Here is a 16,292-nt window from a genome sequence, read left to right as displayed (position 1 = left end):
GCGTACCTACTGCATTCAGCAGTTTTATTGGATTTTGTATTCAATAACGTTAACACGGGTCATTAGCAAACTGTACTAAACCAAACATTTTCAAAAATAATACATAAAAATAAAAAATTAATTAAGAGTTAATTATCATACCTTGTATTATATGAAATTGATATATAATTTAAAGTACCAGTTAAATATAATAAAATAAAAAAGGATCATTTTTTCATACACCTACATAGTTTTTTACTACTTTTAGTTAGTTTGTTTTAGAGCTGCTTGGCGTACTGGATCCTCCAGGAGATGAAGAACCTTTCAGAGGAATTCTAACGCAGCCACCTATAAATTGCATACTCAAAAATTTTAATTAAAAAAAAATAATACAAATAAATACCTCCCCGTACACCTTTAAATGCAATCGAAATTCGACGTTCTATAGCTTGTTCATGCAACAACCGGAGCGTTTCTATATGGTTCTGATACTCCCACGATACAATGTTTGTGTATAAAAACAGCAAAGCTGAAAACCAATTTATAATTCATACAAATTTCAAACGATACTTACCAAACAGAAAAACGGACTCCACATAGTATTTAAATCTGGTTGAAATTTCCATCGTAAGAGCGTTTGCCATTACTATTAGTTCGGCAATAATGTAGATACAAAAGGTTAAAGTAAACACACAGTGACGAAAGTCCTTTTTCTATAAAGTTGTGTTAAATTCAAATAGCTGGGATGAGAGTAGGTTTTTGTTAGATACCTTGAAAACCAATATGGAATGAAAACTCAGCACAACAGCTATAAGAAATATATTAAAGAGATGGATGTAAATTGGAAATAGTCTGTAAGATAATTGTTTTAATAAATCCTCCTCCAGCCAGGAATGCGTAAAACTTATCGAAAATAGATTCTAAAAAAAATCAAGTCAAATAACAACAAATGGTACTACAAGCGGTTTACCCAAACTGCAACACAAATAACAATAGCTATTTTCCATGGCTTTAATAAATAGGACCAAGTTTCTTTGCAACTTCCACACATATTACCCATTATTTGTTTGAAATCTGCCAAAATTTGACAAATCATACCGAAAACAGATAAACGACAGCCCACTATACACAAAATGATACAACTAGCCACGTTTTAAACCAGCCACAAGAGTGTGTATTGGTACAAAGAACGCTTTAATTGGTCCACTTAACTCATCACAATTGGACTGAATAACCACCATTTTAAAGCGTACTTTAACAGAGTAGCACCTAAAGAAATAGGGTTTTGTCATAAGATTTAAGGAAGGACAATAAAAAAATATGTTTTTAAAGACAATATATTTCTTTAAAATATATTTCAATGGTTTACAAAAACAAAAAAGTAACAAAAGTTTAGAAGTTTACTTGTTGTCTGAAGTGTTTCTGCATTTTATTATTTTTTACACCCAATTTGGTATAGTATTTTGATTGCATTCTCTTCATGTAGTGAATATCCCTAGCTCTCCTGCAAATCAAAAAACAATTAAAACAACACAAAACAATGTTTTGATCACTAAGTACCTGGCCACAGACGCTTGATCAGCAGCAGACCATCCTAAAGCTCTGTAAGTTGCCAAAACTTTATGAAGCTTTCTGTCGCCTTTCTTTGATACTACTACAGCTTTATTAGGGTTCATGCTTTGTCTGTAATATCGCATCAAACTTCTGTGTCCAATTGTGACGCCTGAAGGTAACACCAGTTGGTAATCCGAACCGTCCAGTTCAGAAACTGCAACCTCTTCTTCAGCCTCCACTTGTTCATTGTTAGCATCCGGATAGGATGAGGAATAATCATAAAAATCTGCATATTCAGCCAAAGCAACTCCTTCATAAATCATCTTACAATGCCCTTTATCGGTCATGTGTGCTTTGGCGGCGGCAGCAGAATGGAAGGTCCGCCCTTTTTCATTGCACCACAAACACATAAACCCTTGAGAAACTTTCTCTCCCAGATACCGCAATAACCCTTCCATATCTGAACAAAACTCAATGTCCGGAATAAAAAAGGAATGTTTAGTGGTCATGTGATCCAAATTCTCAATAAAACTTTGACTCTGTTCTGAACAGAACAGACACTCGTTATTATCAATGGGATTATCAATGTCCCATTCATCTGAATCCACTTCTTCAATCTCTGAATCCACTGACATTGAATCTTCATCTTTCTTTACAGAATTCAGATTCTGCGCACCGTTTGATTTCTCATTCGGATTGTTAGTAAAGTTCTTTTCATTCTCTTTGTGTTTCTTGGAGTTTAAATGATTAGTAAATGCATTACTGTTGCCAAAGTTTTTGCGGCACACTTGACAAAACACGGTTTGCTCTTGCTTTTCAAGCTCGTCGGCATTTCTTTGGTTGTACACGCGCCGTTGAAATTCCTCACTTGTTACTGGAGGCAGATCAGCTACTTTTCTTTTTAAGTTGTATCTATAATAATAAATTGCTTGATATTCAACCCTAAGAACTATTATAAGGTGTAGCTTGCATATTGAAGTGTTCTGAATTGTTTGAGAATGCAAATAAAGTTAAAAGCTTAATCATAGTTACAAGACTCCATACAAGTATTTTAATAGCCAAAACTCGTATTTTTTATGTAATAAGCTGCATATAAATTGATTAAAACAACTCACTTTTCTTTGACTATTTGTCTTTATATAAAATCTGTTTTAAATTTGTGATACTCTACATAATTAGAAGTAAAATAAAAATATTATAATTACATAAAAACTTTAAAATTGCAAATTACATTAAAAAAATAACTTTGTTAAATTAGATGTCTCTACTGGAAAAAAAAAATTAACTGAAATTTACAAATAAATAATGGTTTTAAACCTAACATGAACAACAATAAACTAGATCCTCCTAAATCTTGCTTTGAACTCCAGTAGTAATGTTTGAAACCTTATAATCCTTATCACCAAACCTTCTCACTTAATTTTTTAAAAGATTTAGTAATGGTCTTTGAATTTGGTAGTGATATCAGGTGATGCAATCCTGTGCAAGAGTCATGGAGTTTTTGATTGGCAAATTTAAAGCAAAACTAATGTGAATGAAACAGTATGGCAATACACTAGTTTTGCACTAAATATGCCAATCAAAAACAACATTGACTACCTTTATTATTCGTGATTCAGTTAGAACTTAGTTTGCTTGACTCTAATGCCTAAACTGCTTTATAAAGACCACTTTACCTGTGCCAGTCAGATTTGTAGTGCAAACGTTGTAGCTCCGCATCTTTAAAAGCCACTCGGCACGATATGCAAGTGAACGACTGAGTGCTGGGACTTACTTCCACCACAGTTTTACTACAAAATATGGTTTAATAAGTATTAACATCGTTTAATTAAGAAATTGGGAAATTTACCTTGTGTTTATCATTTTGCACTTAAAAACACTGTGAACAATAAGGTTATGTTGTAAAATTGTGACGGCTCGTCTTATATCCTCATTAAAAAAAAAGTAGGGTTAAGTCAAAAGGAGTGAGGTCTTTAACTAACAGAAACAGAAGATGGGCATTGTTATGTAACAAAAAAAGACAAACATTTTTGACAAATAACCTTTGGCAAATCTGTCACTTTTCTGTCAGTGTCTGATTTAGTTAAATTAAATATTCATCTGGTTCCCCAAACCCAAAACAAAAATTTAATTTTTTACAAAAACGAATTGATCCAACGCAGTAAATTTACAGTAAGTAAAATCTCCTTTAAAACTACTACAACGTAGTATTAATTACTTGGAGTTTCTTTCACAAACGCCCTTTATTCTCTTATGTAGTGTTATGTAACTTGTTTCCAGGATTACCATGGGTCACGGATTCGGAGAACTCTACAAATTGCGGGGAATCATCACTTACAAACTATCGCCCTTTGAGCTCAGGGCCTATGCCGGAGCACTCAATCCTGGATTTACCAATACTCTTAGAAGAATACTAGAAAATGTACCCTATATGTTGCCCCGTAAGTATCAGCAGTAGTTTTTTGCTTATTGCAAAAATCATATTGGCTAGATTTTACCGCAATGCTCTTAATAACCATTTTTTACAGCTTTGGGACTTGCTTATGTAGTATATGACCAAACGGAAAAGGCCCATAACCAAACAATGAGGAAGAACCCTGCAGAGTTTGAAAATGATAAGTAAATAAGCAATTTAGCTTATAATTTACTAACTAGTTCTACAGTATGTACAATTTATTTGCGATTTAATATATGTTATACATTATAGTAGATAATCAGATGAGTTTTTATTCAAACCCACACTTATGTATATAAAACCACAGATTTATTAGTAACAAAAAATATTATTCATAAACATAAATACTATTTTGTTTTAAAGCTATGAAGCCATAGATTTATCATTTTCATCAGGACCATTATCATCTAAACTATACTCCTGACCTTCTGAACTGTCTGTATCCTCTGATGAGTCATCAGAGTCTTCACTATCACTACAGACATTATATTGCCTATTTTGGTTGACATAAATATCATCCTCACAATCATTAGAATTTTTTTGATCCTCTGAAGAAAACTCTTTGGGCCAAACATTATCTTGTTTAAAATACTTTATGTGTTCGCTGGTTAGGATCCGTACTATTTCCCCCTTTACTTTTACCCCTTCCTTGATGGGTTCGATAAGGACAAAAGATCCACGCCTAACATAAATGTTACCGCGGAATTTTGTCGGCATCGAAACCAAGAATGTAACACCATCCGGAGACTGCACTGCATGCAAGTTGTTGCCTGTGTTTTTTAGGATTCTAACTATTTGTTGGTCGGCAGTTGGTAGGGAAAAGTCATCTTTAAGATTTTCCCGAAGGACGTGTTTTCTTTTCATTGCTCTGGACATTTCTGAAAATATAATAAAACACAATATTAATTTAACAACGAATAAATGAAAAACCATAAAGTAAATTTGTTCATTTATGGGTTAGAGAAACAGGTAAAATCCCCTCAGTATGTGGGTTGCAGAGTAATTTATTTAAGAAAAATACAGGAAAACTAACAAACCTATTCAATGACTTTAACAATAAGCAAATAATTGTTTTAATGATTTTCTACATTACTTAATAACACTCTCAACTCCTTTATTAGGTAAAATGTGGGTTTTCAACTGGTCAGATATTTTAAAGCTGTGATATAACCCGTCTTCAAAAGGAAAATTAACGTGAATTCCTATGCATCTTCCTGTAGTTATAGAACTATCCAAAGACTTATCAGACAAGTACAATCCGCAATTTTCGCACGACAACAACTCCACTTCGCTTATTCTTTCAAAGCAATGCAAGTCACATTCTTTACAGTCTACCGCCTCTCCCCTAACCGCATTACGACATAAGACTGTTATCCGTTTGCACATATCCAACCTAATTACGTCTACTGGATTTTCTACAACTACAGTACAGTCTTCGCAATTGTAAATACAAATTGCGTCCTCTTTGTTCGCGGTGTTCAACAACAAATCTTTATGGTTGTCTTTGTGATTTTGGATCAACCATTTGCCATCTTGTTTCTCAAACATTTTAAGCTGCTGTCCTGCTGATACTTCTCCAGTACTGGACGGTTGATGTTGCAGTACGTTTTGAATAACTTCTCCTTTGTTGATTTCGCTTAACAAAACTTTGTGCTCTTGCGTTTTATGGACTATCTGGGAATCGCCCAACACGTGGCTTAGTGGTAGAGTTGAAATACCACTCCACGTTATTCCATTCTTGAAAAAGTTTACTATAAAAACTGCTAATTCCTCATAAGTTTCACTCCAGTGTTTCAGCCATTCAAAATGTGTGCGACCTAAATTTTCTATTTCGCACTGAGCTTTCTGTCGATAAAACTGCACGTACTTATGTAGTTTATTAACAAACTTTTCAGCGTCAGACTCTCTTAACCACTCAAAAATCTTAATGCTTTTGCCTACTAATGTGACTTGAAACACATGATCACACGCTTTGGATTCGAACGCCCTAACTTCGGCGATTTCTTGAAACAACGGATCGGTTAAATACTGTTCAGCTAAAGGATTTGCGGGTTTGCGGTACTTGCAGAAGATCTGCACCAGCTCTAAGGTGGTCTTGAACACTTTGTTTACAGTTAGGCTTTGTTCAAAGATTATACCTCCAATTGTTGAAGAGTATCTGAGATACTGATTGAATGAGTTGTTGTAGATGGTGTTTAACGTGTTCAAAGCTATATTTCCACTCATAATTTTACAAGTATATTGCCAAACAAATTTTAGCTGGTAATGTCAACTATCATAAAATGTGATCAAGGTTAAACTGATCTGTCAGGAGAGTTTTAAAGGTTTGATAGCAAGTTCACATGTAAATTGTAGAAGTTATTGGTCAAAAAACTGTATGTAAATTCTGCACATGTAGAAGTAGATTCAACAGCAAATATTTCAAATTTATATTTTTTATAAATAAACTTACAAAATGTAAAAAAACATACAACGCCAAAACATAATAAGATCCTACCTTTGCTGAATCTCTTCAAATTTGTCTTCATCATACCAATAACAATTCTGGTCTTGAGCTTTTTCTATTGCTTTGTAAATATCTAGAGCTTCTCCGTTTTTAATTCCGTAGCCTTTCTCAAGTCCGTGAGGATTGCTGGGAGTCTGACAATCATCGTCACACTCTTTCCTCAATACTGTATCGATTTCAACACTGGAAAAAAACGCCACTGATTGAGGTAGATCGTGAATTCCAAGCCGATAGGCACAAAAACTTCTAGTTAACAAGTTCGAGACGTGTAAAGCTAGTGCAGCCTTATATTTGAATTTCTCAGGCACTATGTAACGTACTTCATCGTGGAAACTGATGCAAAATCGAATTTTATCGCCCATAATCCACTTCATAGAAGCTAGCATTAAGTGAAGAAAGTCTACAGCGCCTGACTGTACAACCCAATTCACTCTAGTGGTCATAAATCGGTCTGCATCAGTTTCAAGAGCTCTTGTTAGCCTTCCACCCAGAAAAGGCGTTCGCGGTTCTGTGCAATTTGCTATTTCTTCCAACCGATTGAACATAGCAGATTCAGTTCCTCCCACCCATTTTGACTCGACAAACATTTCGTTTACTGTTTTGCCGCAAGCCTTAGCTATTTGAAAAGCTTGCCATTTTCCATAAGGCTTATCCTCAAAGTCTAACAAATAATCAGGCTTCAAAATATACAACTTTTTTCCTTTGGTTAAAGCAAACATCTTTGAAGCTTTACTACGAGCTTCCGACTCACTCATTGAAGGATTGAATTGACTTAACAATCGTTCTGCAAATTGTTGCCCAGCCCCATAAATCCGGGCGTAATTAATTACTTTAGCGTGATCTCTTGAAATTCCTACAGCTTGCGCTGTAACGCTATGCATGTCAGTGTTTTTTGCTTTGGTTCCCGATAGTGTCATCCAGCCTAAAGGAGTAGCACCATGCAGTTTTGCGTGGTGTGCGTCTCCTAAAACACAAAACCGTGGAACCCAGGAAAGTTTTGATATAAAACTCCTACCTAACACACTAGCTATCCATAATTCTTGCGAATCGACATCTGCGCCTACAATGTTATACCCTGGAGGCGCCTGAATCATAGCCTTTAATTCACTACCTATGCGTTCGTTTCGAGCATTTGAAGCTGTCATCCATGTGGGTTCCATAGCTCGCCTCGTTAAAGTTCCGCACACCACCACTTGCGGGATAATAGCACCAAAGGTGATCCCTTCAAAATGAACAATTTCACAAAAATCTGCTACTAATAACAATCCCAAATCAAGTACCTGAATTTCTCAATTCTTTAGGTAAATCTTCTTCACCAAGCCACACAATCATTTGATCTAAAATCCTTCTTCTGTTATTTCTCCAGTATGAAACTGTGCGGGCAATAGTCAGCACTTTCTCAGCATTCTCAGAATCGCCAGCCAAAACATTGTCAGAAAACTTATTCAAAAAGTCCTTGGCCAAAGGATTGCCCACGTTATTAGCAGCGCCGTCTTTGTGTGGTAATTTAAAAAACCAACAACAATCATCAATTTCAATATTACACCAAATGCCAGTCCCTAGAATGAGCATTCAGCATAACTCTTATAATTTGATACCACTATCAAACCTTTATACAATCCTCCAGTTTTATCTTTTTTCAACCTTGAGTAATACTCTTTTCTTGCCAAATGTTCATCAACAGTTTTAGCAATATTCACCATAGCTTCATTCCCATCCACTTTAACTCCTTTTTGAGTTAACAACGGACATTTAGAAAGCAATTGTCTTAAAGGCAAATTTCTACAACAATCTAAATCATCAGAGAATGGCACCAAGAATCCCCAACCTTTATCTTTAATATGATGCAAAGGGTAACCTTCCCAGGTTAATGACAACAATTTGGGAGTAATTTTCATTGAGGTACTCACTAAGTGAGGACCAGGAACCCAATCTGCTGTTGATCCGGGTTTGACGCATAATTTTCGATACCTAAAGTGGTTTTTACTTTGAAAGTTGTTTTCAATTTTGCCAAAAAGTAAAATAGAACATTGTTGAGTATAAAAAACTCTTCAAAAATGGATAAGATTTAACTACTTTACCCCTATAAATAATTATTAGGTATAGTATACAGGGTGTTTCAGGTTTTAATAAGCAAACTTAAACCGCGTATTCTACATCTAAAAACAACTACAGTTTGCTATATAAACTATATTCTAAAAATGCTTCTTTAAAATACAAGGTGTTAAGGTTTATTTGCTTTTTTTTCTTATAATTATTACAATGTTTGAGATATTTAACTCAAATTTGGACTATATGCACATCATTGGATAAGTCAACTTTTTGCAAACTACAGGGTGTTTTATTTTTTTTTTATAAAAAACTCAAATTTTTTTTTCAATGTAGAAACTTCTTTGCCCCATTAATTTTTTCTGTTCTTGTTACAGATTTCGAGAAATTTATCAGAAAAAATATTAAAATTTCTTTTTTGAAGAAAGATGCCTTTCCTCAAAACAAAAATGCAATTTTCTGGAAAACAGTTACAGATATGAACAAAATAAATGAAACAAAAAAGTTTGTAAATCAAATAAGGATTTGGAACTTATCCTTATATGCAGTTCAAGTTTGTGTGTTAAAACATGAAACACACTGTACATTGGTTCAAATAATAACTCTGATACAGAGTGAACTAAACTTCTGAACATCACAAATAAAAAAAAACAAACAAATTAAATCTCCAATGATTAATTTTACTAATCCAATCTTCTGTTCTCAACAAGGTTAATTCACACTTAACCACTTACCAGTTTGGATATCCTGGCAAAACCCCCTTAATTTTAGGCAACAAGTCTCTAGTTTGCCACAAACCCCTAAACTTTTCTTCCAGATGATCACTCTCTTCATCCTCCTCATTCACACTGCTTTCATTAATACCTTGTGGTTCAGTTCTTTCACTCTTCCTCAGTTTGTTCTTCATCTTCAAACTTTTAACCTCCCAATCTTCATCCCAAAGCCAAAGATCTTCCTTATACTTTTCATCACATAGTAACTGGCAAGCCTGGTCAGCCCTTCTTGCAAGTAACAACTTTCCCTCATTTTCCAGATCTTCAAATGACTGTTCTGCATCAGTTATGTAACGATTCCAATTTTGATTGACTGGCAAATATGCAGTCCCAAGTTCCAGCATTCCAGCCATAGTAATTGGATGAGGAAATCTTTCCAAAAACAATGGGTACAGTACTTTTAGAATGTCATAAGTGACCTTAACATCCCCAGAACAATATTTCATGACCTCTTGAAAGTTTTCTTTGATGTCTTCCAAACTACCATTCACAAAAAGGTTTCTAGTTTCTTTAGTTATAGTGCCACCACAGTAAAGATTATAAACATCTCCTATGTTATTTAAGGAGCTATTACTTTTCCATTCCTCATCCTCATCAATAAATTTAGAAGACTTTACAATAGCTCTCTGATAACTAGTCAGTCCACTGACACAAATATGCAAACTCATTGTGTCAATAAAACGAGTACCAGTTCTTTTTAACCAGTATTGTTCTTTAATGCGTGCCCTGTCATAAGATACATTATGACCAATAACAACCTTAGATTTTAATTGATGTTCATTCAAAGAATCTCCAAACTCATCATCTTTACTCTCCAAAGGAACAAAACCATGTAAATTATATTGGTTTGAAGTATTTGGAACAAAAGTTCCAGTTATAAGATTGGAACCAATCCAACCATACCAAGCTTTATTTGAAACAGCTGTAGCTAAGGTTGGAATTTTCCCAACCTTCATGCAGACTTCAACATCAAATATTATTGCCTCTTCAAGAGGAAAGTGAACTTTCTGAGGTAGTTCTCCAGGAACATACCTTGTCCAACCTTCTTCCATTAACCAATGTTTTGGAGGTTCAGGAATACCTTCCAACAATTCTGTAACTAGTTGCTTATAATCTTGAACTTGTTCATTGCCAATATTGAGGAAATGTTCTTCAATATTCCTCCCCTTTAATGGAGGAATTTTACAGCTTACATCTGGTTGCATTTCTATAATTTCACTGTTCATCTTATGCTTCAACAGCTCTTGTTTACTGGATGCAATAACATCATCTTTAGAGTGGTCTGTATAACCTTCCAGAAAAACTTGATCATATATTTCTTTTGAGAGCATTTGAATACCCAGTTTGTTGGTTCTAGGCCCTAGCTTTTTTTCAATATAGGGCTTGCGAGGAGGTAACTTCTTGACAGCTAACCGCTTTTTAAGGGGGTTTGGAGCAAACATTTTTACTTTAGAATTGGTTTGAAATTCATGCAGTAAACACTTGGTTCTTAGCCAGGTATTTAAACGAAACAATTCGTTTTTTGATGAGCAAAAATGTTGATACAATGCCATGTTTGTTAATTTAACTATTAAACTTGGAAATAATATTGTGAGTTGAGAGAGTGATTTTAACCTAATAAAAACAGAAAGTCCTAATAAAAATTACTTGATAAAACGATTAAACTTACCAGTAAAGTTCTTGTAGAACCCGCAAACACCACAAAACTGGTAAAATAAAGGCTACAGGCGTATTTTTCACGAAAAATAAGCTTTGAAACTAGTTCCTTGTTTTTGTTCCTGTGTAAAATTGAGTAAGGTTAGGTAGCGTGCTTGCGTCCAAAAGTTTACGATGTTGCCAAGTTTACGTTGAGGCAAGAAAGTCACGTGATTGTAATATGTGATCAAGTTAATCACAGTTTTCGTTTAATAAACGTAACACTGTGTACTAACTATACGCTTACTATTATCAGTAATTATTTTATATAAAGACTGTTTTGGTTATAGAGATAATATTGTCTGATATTGTGTTCAAAAAGAAAGAACATGCTTACTTGATCTGGCAACGTCCTAAGATAATTTGACAGTTGGTTAAACAGGGTTGTCAGATTAGGGAATTTTTCTGGGAACTTTTTTCTTTACAAGCTTTGGGGTATTTTTTTGAGATTCCTGGCGGAAAAATATACTGGGAAAACCACCCCCTTTTGGGACAGTTCTAGATAATGAGGAACGCACTATACTTTTAAAATCTGTGTAAGAGAGTATAGTTAAGTTTTGTATTTCAGTTTTGGGGGCACAAACGGTTTTTTCAGTTATTATGTTTTTTTTTCATACAAATTCTGTCTTGAGGAAAGAAAGCGCACGTTTTGGGCAACAATTTGACGTTTGAATAAACCTTCTAGCTGTCATAGTAACCAAGTTATGAGCTGTCAAATTGTGACACCTTCAATATTTCTAGTACAGGTACACACTGTGGAATTTCATGTCTAGCATCTCGATTATTTGTAATTTTTAATTAAATTTAGGTAAAATGCCAAAATTACGAGTTACATTTTGACGTTTGAACGAACCTCGTCCTAATTGTCATAGGAACCAAGTTAATAACTGTCAAATTGTGATATTTTCAATATGTATTTCTAGTACAGTTACACTGTTGTATTTCATGTAAAATATCACGGTTTATGAAAAAATTGTGTTCAGGTAAAAGAAAGTCAAACTTACAAGCTACATTTTGATGTTTGAACGAATTCCCTAACTATCACAGGGAGTATGTTAGGAGCTGTCAAATTGTGACACTGAACATTTCAATCAGTTACACTGTTGTATTTCATGTCAAATATCTCAGTTATTTGAAATTTTTGAAAAAAAACTGTGTTGAGACCAAAGAAAGCTGAAATTACTGTCTATATTTTGACGTTTCAAAGAAATTTCTAGCTGTCATAGTCCCAGTTTTTTGACAACCCCAGACCAGAGTAGTGACAAGACTTTTTGGCTTGTAAATAAAATAGAACGAAGTACACAAAAAAAAAACATTTATTACAAAACAGTACAGAGTGCGGCAGAACAAATTGGTTTCAATGGCAAACTACAGAGTATTCATAGTTTGTTCAGGTATTTTCCAAAAAACTAGCCTTTTTAGCAACATAAGTTTATTATGTCCCGAGCAGTCATAGAAACTTGCCGCACCCTGTATAAAATACCGTAATTAAAACATTCACCCAAAAACAATTCTAAAAAAATAGGTGTTTAAAGCCCTCTTAAATACTAATGAACAACGAAATGGGGCAATGGTCAGACCCATATATTTGACTTCGTATTACACAGTCACATACTTTATCAATGATCCTTTCTGATAGAATAAAATAATCTAGTCTCCAACCAACATTTTTGGCTCTAGAATTTGACATGTATGACCAAAAAGTGTAGCTCTTGGTAATCTCAGGGTACAAATGTCTGAAGGTATCTACATAGCCACATTTCAGAAAATGGGTCATTCCATCGCGTTCCTCTATAGTAAAGCCCGCGTTTTTCTGATTGGTTTTAGGATTGGTAAGATCTATTTCCGTATGCGCAACGTTCATATCACCGCATATTATGACTGGCTTAGATTGGTCAAGGTTTTTAATAAAGGCTTCAAAATGATCATTCCATTCTAAACGTTTTGGTAATGTGACTAGTTTTCGACCAGCGTTGGGAACGTACACATTCACCAAATAAAATCCTTCAAATTCCAGGGTTATGCATCGCCCCTCATTGTCAAAGTCTTCCTTACCAATCCCGTAAATCACATTTTCTGGTACAATTTTGGTATACACTGCTACACCAGCGTAACCCTCTTTTTGGCTCGACACCCAATAATCATGGTATCCGGGAATATCCCGGACTTCTTTTGGTAATTTCTCATTGCTACATTTGGTTTCTTGCAAGCAGAAAATGTCCGGCTGATCATGATCTAAAATCCTCATACCGCTTTTTTTCAACCAAGCTCGAAGCCCGCCGATATTCCACGATGTCACTTTCAAGTTATACCCTTTATTCCTAGGATTCTTTTTGTTGCAACCGAAGTCAATATGATCCCATTTTGTGTCCGTCGTATTTGAAAGGGCAGATTGTGTCTCAGTGTCAGATTCTTTTCCTAGTTTTGCTTTTTTTAAAAGCTTGACTTCATCCTGTGACTCTTCATCTTGAAGAACAGCTTTTGTCTCTTTTGGAGATTGTTTGCGTCTTTTTGCTTTTGTTGGAAGCTCTTCCTTTGACTCTTCATCTTTACTGTTTGAAGCTGCAGGTTCTGTTTCTGTTTTTTTAGATTGTTTTCCTTTTTTTGGTTTTTTTAAAAGCTTGACTTCATCCTGTGACTCTTCATCTTGAAGAACAGCTTTTTTCACTTTTTCAGATTGTTTGCCTCTTTTTGCTTTTGTTGGAAGCTCTTCCTTTGACTCTTCGTCTTTACTGTTTGAAGCTGCAGGTTCTGTTTCAGTTTGTTCAGATGGTTTTCCTGTTTTTGCTTTTTTTGGCGCCTTTTTCGATTCAGCTTTATTTTCTGAAGGCTTTCTGCGACGTCTTGTAGCTGGCGCACTTTTATCAGATTCTTCCGTTTTGTTCGTGGTTGTAGGTAGTTTTTCAGTTGATGCACTAGCCTGCTCTTTCGTGGTTGTTGTCTTTTTAGCCACTTTTCTTCGTTTTACGGGGCTATCGATCTCAGGATCTAACTTAGCAGCCTGAAACATACAATTAAACTATAGGAAAATCAAACTAAATTTGGTTGACGTCACACATTTAAACTGAATTTTTGCGACGGAAAAGTTCTATGAAACATGATCGTTAGTTACATTGTGACGTCATGTCGTTGTTAACCACAAAAGCGCATTGAAACACACTTAGAAGGTTGCAGAGGCTTCAGGCAATTTTTAGAAGATTTTTAGTAGTATTTAGGGATGTCTGGCAATTTTAAACAATTCTTATACAAAGTTTAGAATACTTGTAGAAGCCTCCTGACACTTTCGTAATAGATCTAGCTTTTGACATTTTAGTCTTTTTCTCAGTAGCATTTAGAGGTCTTTGGCATGTTCAAAACGGCCCAGAGGCCTCTGACAATTTAAAACAAGTCCGGGAAGGTCAAGACAGTTGTAGAGGCACTTTTTAGAATGTTCTCAATAACATTTACAGGTCTATGGACCTTTCAACATGATCCTAGAGGCCTCTGGTAATTTAAAACAGTTCTGGGAAAGTTTAAGACAATTGTAGGGGACTCCGAAACTTTTCAAAAAATTGTTAGTAGCATTTAGAGGTCCTTGACACATTCAAAACAGTCCTGGAGGCCTCTGACAATTTAAAACAAGTCTGGGAAGGTTTAATATCCTTGTAGAGTCCTCTGGCACTTTTTAGAAGGTTGTCAGTAGCGCTTAGAGGTCTCTGGCAGAATCAAAATGGTCCTAGAAGCCTCTGACAATTTAAAACAAGTGTGGAACGATTTAAGACACTCTGGCACCTTTTAGAAGATTCTCAATAGCATTTAGAGGTCTATGAAACTTTCAAAATGGTCCTAGATGTCCCTGGCAATTTAAAACAGTTAAGGAAAGTTTATGACAGCGTTAGAGGGATTTGGAACTTTTCAAAAAATTGTCAGTAGCATTGAGAGGTTTTTGGCACATTCAGAAAAGTCTCTAAGACTTCCAAAATGGTTCTAGAGGCATCTGAGAATTTGAAACAAGTCTGGAAAGGTTTAAGACCTCTGCCCCTTTAACTTAACCATATTATTCTAGGCTTTACTTGAACATCATATTGTTACAATTCAAATTAAATACATAAATAATTCTTACCTCTAGCACTGCTTTCCTCTTTGGTGGCATGGTAAAACTTGCAAAAAAACTGGACGGTGGTAGAAAATAGGTAAGATCTAGTCTAAGAAAAAAACTGATTTTGGCGGCAAAAATAACGGTTTCTGATGAAGATTTGTACTTACTTTTTGCACAATTTCAGTGGAATGGAAGGGCGTCTAGTTCTGAAAAACGCACAAACAACTCTTTTTAAGAGAACTAGAGTCATAAAAACCCTAAACTCAATAAAAATTAGTTTTTTTTTAATAGAAACGTCTAGCTTTAACATCAACCAAACTGCAAACACCAGCAAAATGAGATGAGAAATGAGAAAATAAACAATATGAAATAAGAACAGTGACAGTAATGAAGTTTAACCGAAGGAAATGTCAACAAAGAAGAAGTCTCCAATACTGGAGGTTCTTTATTTAAAAACATGTATCGAACAGAGACACCAACACATTTAAGCTAGTCTTTGGCTGTAAATGTTAACATTAGACAAAAGTAGAGATGGAAAGTGCCTGGACGGTATACGATGTCTTTTTAATGGTTTACAGCAGCAAGATATTCAAGCTCAATTACATTTTTGATGTAAAAAACCCAAAATGATCATTACATTTTACCATTTAAAACAAAACCCAACAAAAACTCAAATTACTAAATAGAACTATTGTTTCATTTCAAGCATTTAACAAATAATACCACTGGTAGAGTACAATCTCACACAAAAACAAGGACAGTAAAAAGCAATTAAAAGTAGTCACATAATTTTTATTTAATTATTAGGTACCTTTCAAAACAGAATTAGATAATTATTTTTGAAAGTATAAAAATGTATAGTTTTTTATTAAATTTAGTATTTCAGCAAATTGGCTATAGTCATTATTTCTTCCTATACACACACTATACAGATATAATAAAACAAATAGGTATTAACGTGACCCCATAAGTAGACCTAACAAAATTAATAAAAAACTTTTCTGAGAATGTAACAATAACAGTCATAATTTAGAGTGACGAAGGTTGGGACCTTTCTAATTATCCAGTTTTTATCAAAACTCACACTTTTTTCTCACTTATTGCACTGTTTGTCAGTCTATTTTGAAACAAAAGTTCAGATTCTCTTCTTGAAATCTGACTGATGTAAGCTACGTTATTTGAGGAGCACCAAAAAGGTGTAAA

At 34.6% G+C, this 16,292-nt stretch overlaps 5 protein-coding genes and 1 pseudogene across 7 annotated transcripts in view; 1 reads left to right on the top strand and 5 right to left on the bottom strand.

Moving 5' to 3' along the window:
- The window catches only part of LOC145735364 (cytochrome b-c1 complex subunit 8-like), a 205,652-nt gene extending 201,405 nt beyond the window's left edge, over window positions 1-4,247 (top strand). The window contains exons 2-4 of the mRNA XM_081989236.1: window positions 3,647-3,705; window positions 3,814-3,974; window positions 4,062-4,247. Coding sequence (XP_081845362.1) covers window positions 3,821-3,974; window positions 4,062-4,156 — 249 coding nt within the window. The 5' untranslated portion in view covers window positions 3,647-3,705; window positions 3,814-3,820 and the 3' untranslated portion in view covers window positions 4,157-4,247. The remainder of the gene's footprint in view (window positions 1-3,646; window positions 3,706-3,813; window positions 3,975-4,061) is intronic.
- Window positions 122-1,144, bottom strand: LOC145735360 (uncharacterized). The gene is made up of 5 exons (XM_081989233.1): window positions 950-1,144; window positions 750-899; window positions 554-692; window positions 383-508; window positions 122-327 (listed from the first exon to the last, which is right to left on the bottom strand). Exons 1-5 carry the CDS (start codon window positions 1,073-1,075, stop codon window positions 248-250), a joined length of 621 nt encoding a protein of 206 aa, XP_081845359.1. The 5' UTR covers window positions 1,076-1,144; the 3' UTR covers window positions 122-247.
- Window positions 1,303-3,530, bottom strand: LOC145735351 (cytoplasmic 60S subunit biogenesis factor ZNF622-like). The gene is made up of 4 exons (XM_081989217.1): window positions 3,383-3,530; window positions 3,210-3,323; window positions 1,540-2,445; window positions 1,303-1,483 (listed from the first exon to the last, which is right to left on the bottom strand). Exons 1-4 carry the CDS (start codon window positions 3,394-3,396, stop codon window positions 1,372-1,374), a joined length of 1,146 nt encoding a protein of 381 aa, XP_081845343.1. The 5' UTR covers window positions 3,397-3,530; the 3' UTR covers window positions 1,303-1,371.
- A 28-nt stretch (window positions 4,248-4,275) lies between the features above and the next one.
- On the bottom strand, window positions 4,276-4,864 carry LOC145735363 (putative RNA-binding protein EIF1AD pseudogene; annotated as a pseudogene).
- PolG1 (DNA polymerase gamma, catalytic subunit tam) lies at window positions 4,694-11,124 on the bottom strand. Its single transcript, XM_081989187.1, has 7 exons — window positions 10,986-11,124; window positions 9,278-10,930; window positions 8,104-8,465; window positions 7,775-8,053; window positions 7,510-7,716; window positions 6,486-7,458; window positions 4,694-4,866 (listed from the first exon to the last, which is right to left on the bottom strand). The coding sequence occupies exons 2-7, from the start codon at window positions 10,867-10,869 to the stop codon at window positions 4,818-4,820; spliced, it is 3,462 nt and encodes a 1,153-aa protein (XP_081845313.1). The 5' UTR covers window positions 10,870-10,930; window positions 10,986-11,124; the 3' UTR covers window positions 4,694-4,817.
- Window positions 11,125-12,311: 1,187 nt separating this feature from the next.
- Window positions 12,312-15,439, bottom strand: Rrp1 (Recombination repair protein 1). 3 transcript variants are annotated; one of them, XM_081989195.1, is made up of 3 exons: window positions 15,257-15,439; window positions 15,114-15,207; window positions 12,312-14,012 (listed from the first exon to the last, which is right to left on the bottom strand). In XM_081989195.1, exons 1-3 carry the CDS (start codon window positions 15,397-15,399, stop codon window positions 12,552-12,554), a joined length of 1,698 nt encoding a protein of 565 aa, XP_081845321.1. In that variant the 5' UTR covers window positions 15,400-15,439; the 3' UTR covers window positions 12,312-12,551. The 3 variants fall into 3 exon arrangements, with proteins under 3 accessions (XP_081845321.1, XP_081845322.1, XP_081845323.1); XM_081989196.1 differs by having other exon boundaries at window positions 15,114-15,195; XM_081989197.1 differs by lacking the exons at window positions 15,114-15,207; window positions 15,257-15,439 and adding an exon at window positions 14,069-14,161.
- Between the last annotated feature and the right edge of the window lie 853 nt (window positions 15,440-16,292).

This window comes from Ips typographus, linkage group LG11, assembly GCF_016097725.1.
Source record: "Ips typographus isolate SLU linkage group LG11, UJ_Ityp_2.0, whole genome shotgun sequence".
NCBI classification, from domain to species: Eukaryota; Metazoa; Arthropoda; class Insecta; order Coleoptera; family Curculionidae; genus Ips; species Ips typographus.
The sequence above is the reverse complement of the archived record's forward strand: the minus strand, read 5'-3'. Positions and strand labels throughout refer to the sequence as shown.

Excerpts from the sequence above, each read along its gene's own strand:
- Rrp1 (XM_081989195.1), bottom strand. The coding sequence starts at position 15,399 with ATGTTAAAGCTAGACGTTTCTATTAAAAAAAAACTAATTTTTATTGAG. Across the intron at positions 15,208-15,256 it reads CCACTGAAATTGTGCAAAAA|TTTTTTTCTTAGACTAGATC; the intron begins GTAAGTACAAAT and ends CGCCAAAATCAG. Across the intron at positions 14,013-15,113 it reads AGAGGAAAGCAGTGCTAGAG|GCTGCTAAGTTAGATCCTGA; the intron begins GTAAGAATTATT and ends TGTATGTTTCAG.
- LOC145735351 (XM_081989217.1), bottom strand. Across the intron at positions 2,446-3,209 it reads TACAAATCTGACTGGCACAG|ATACAACTTAAAAAGAAAAG; the intron begins GTAAAGTGGTCT and ends TTATTATTATAG. Across the intron at positions 1,484-1,539 it reads GATCAAGCGTCTGTGGCCAG|GAGAGCTAGGGATATTCACT; the intron begins GTACTTAGTGAT and ends TTTGATTTGCAG.
- LOC145735360 (XM_081989233.1), bottom strand. The coding sequence starts at position 1,075 with ATGATTTGTCAAATTTTGGCAGATTTCAAACAAATAATGGGTAATATG. Across the intron at positions 693-749 it reads ATTCCATATTGGTTTTCAAG|AAAAAGGACTTTCGTCACTG; the intron begins GTATCTAACAAA and ends ACAACTTTATAG. Across the intron at positions 328-382 it reads ATTTAAAGGTGTACGGGGAG|GTGGCTGCGTTAGAATTCCT; the intron begins GTATTTATTTGT and ends TGCAATTTATAG.
- PolG1 (XM_081989187.1), bottom strand. The coding sequence starts at position 10,869 with ATGGCATTGTATCAACATTTTTGCTCATCAAAAAACGAATTGTTTCGT. Across the intron at positions 8,054-8,103 it reads AACTGGAGGATTGTATAAAG|GGACTGGCATTTGGTGTAAT; the intron begins GTTTGATAGTGG and ends TGCTCATTCTAG. Across the intron at positions 7,459-7,509 it reads ATGGATAGCTAGTGTGTTAG|GAGACGCACACCACGCAAAA; the intron begins GTAGGAGTTTTA and ends TTTGTGTTTTAG.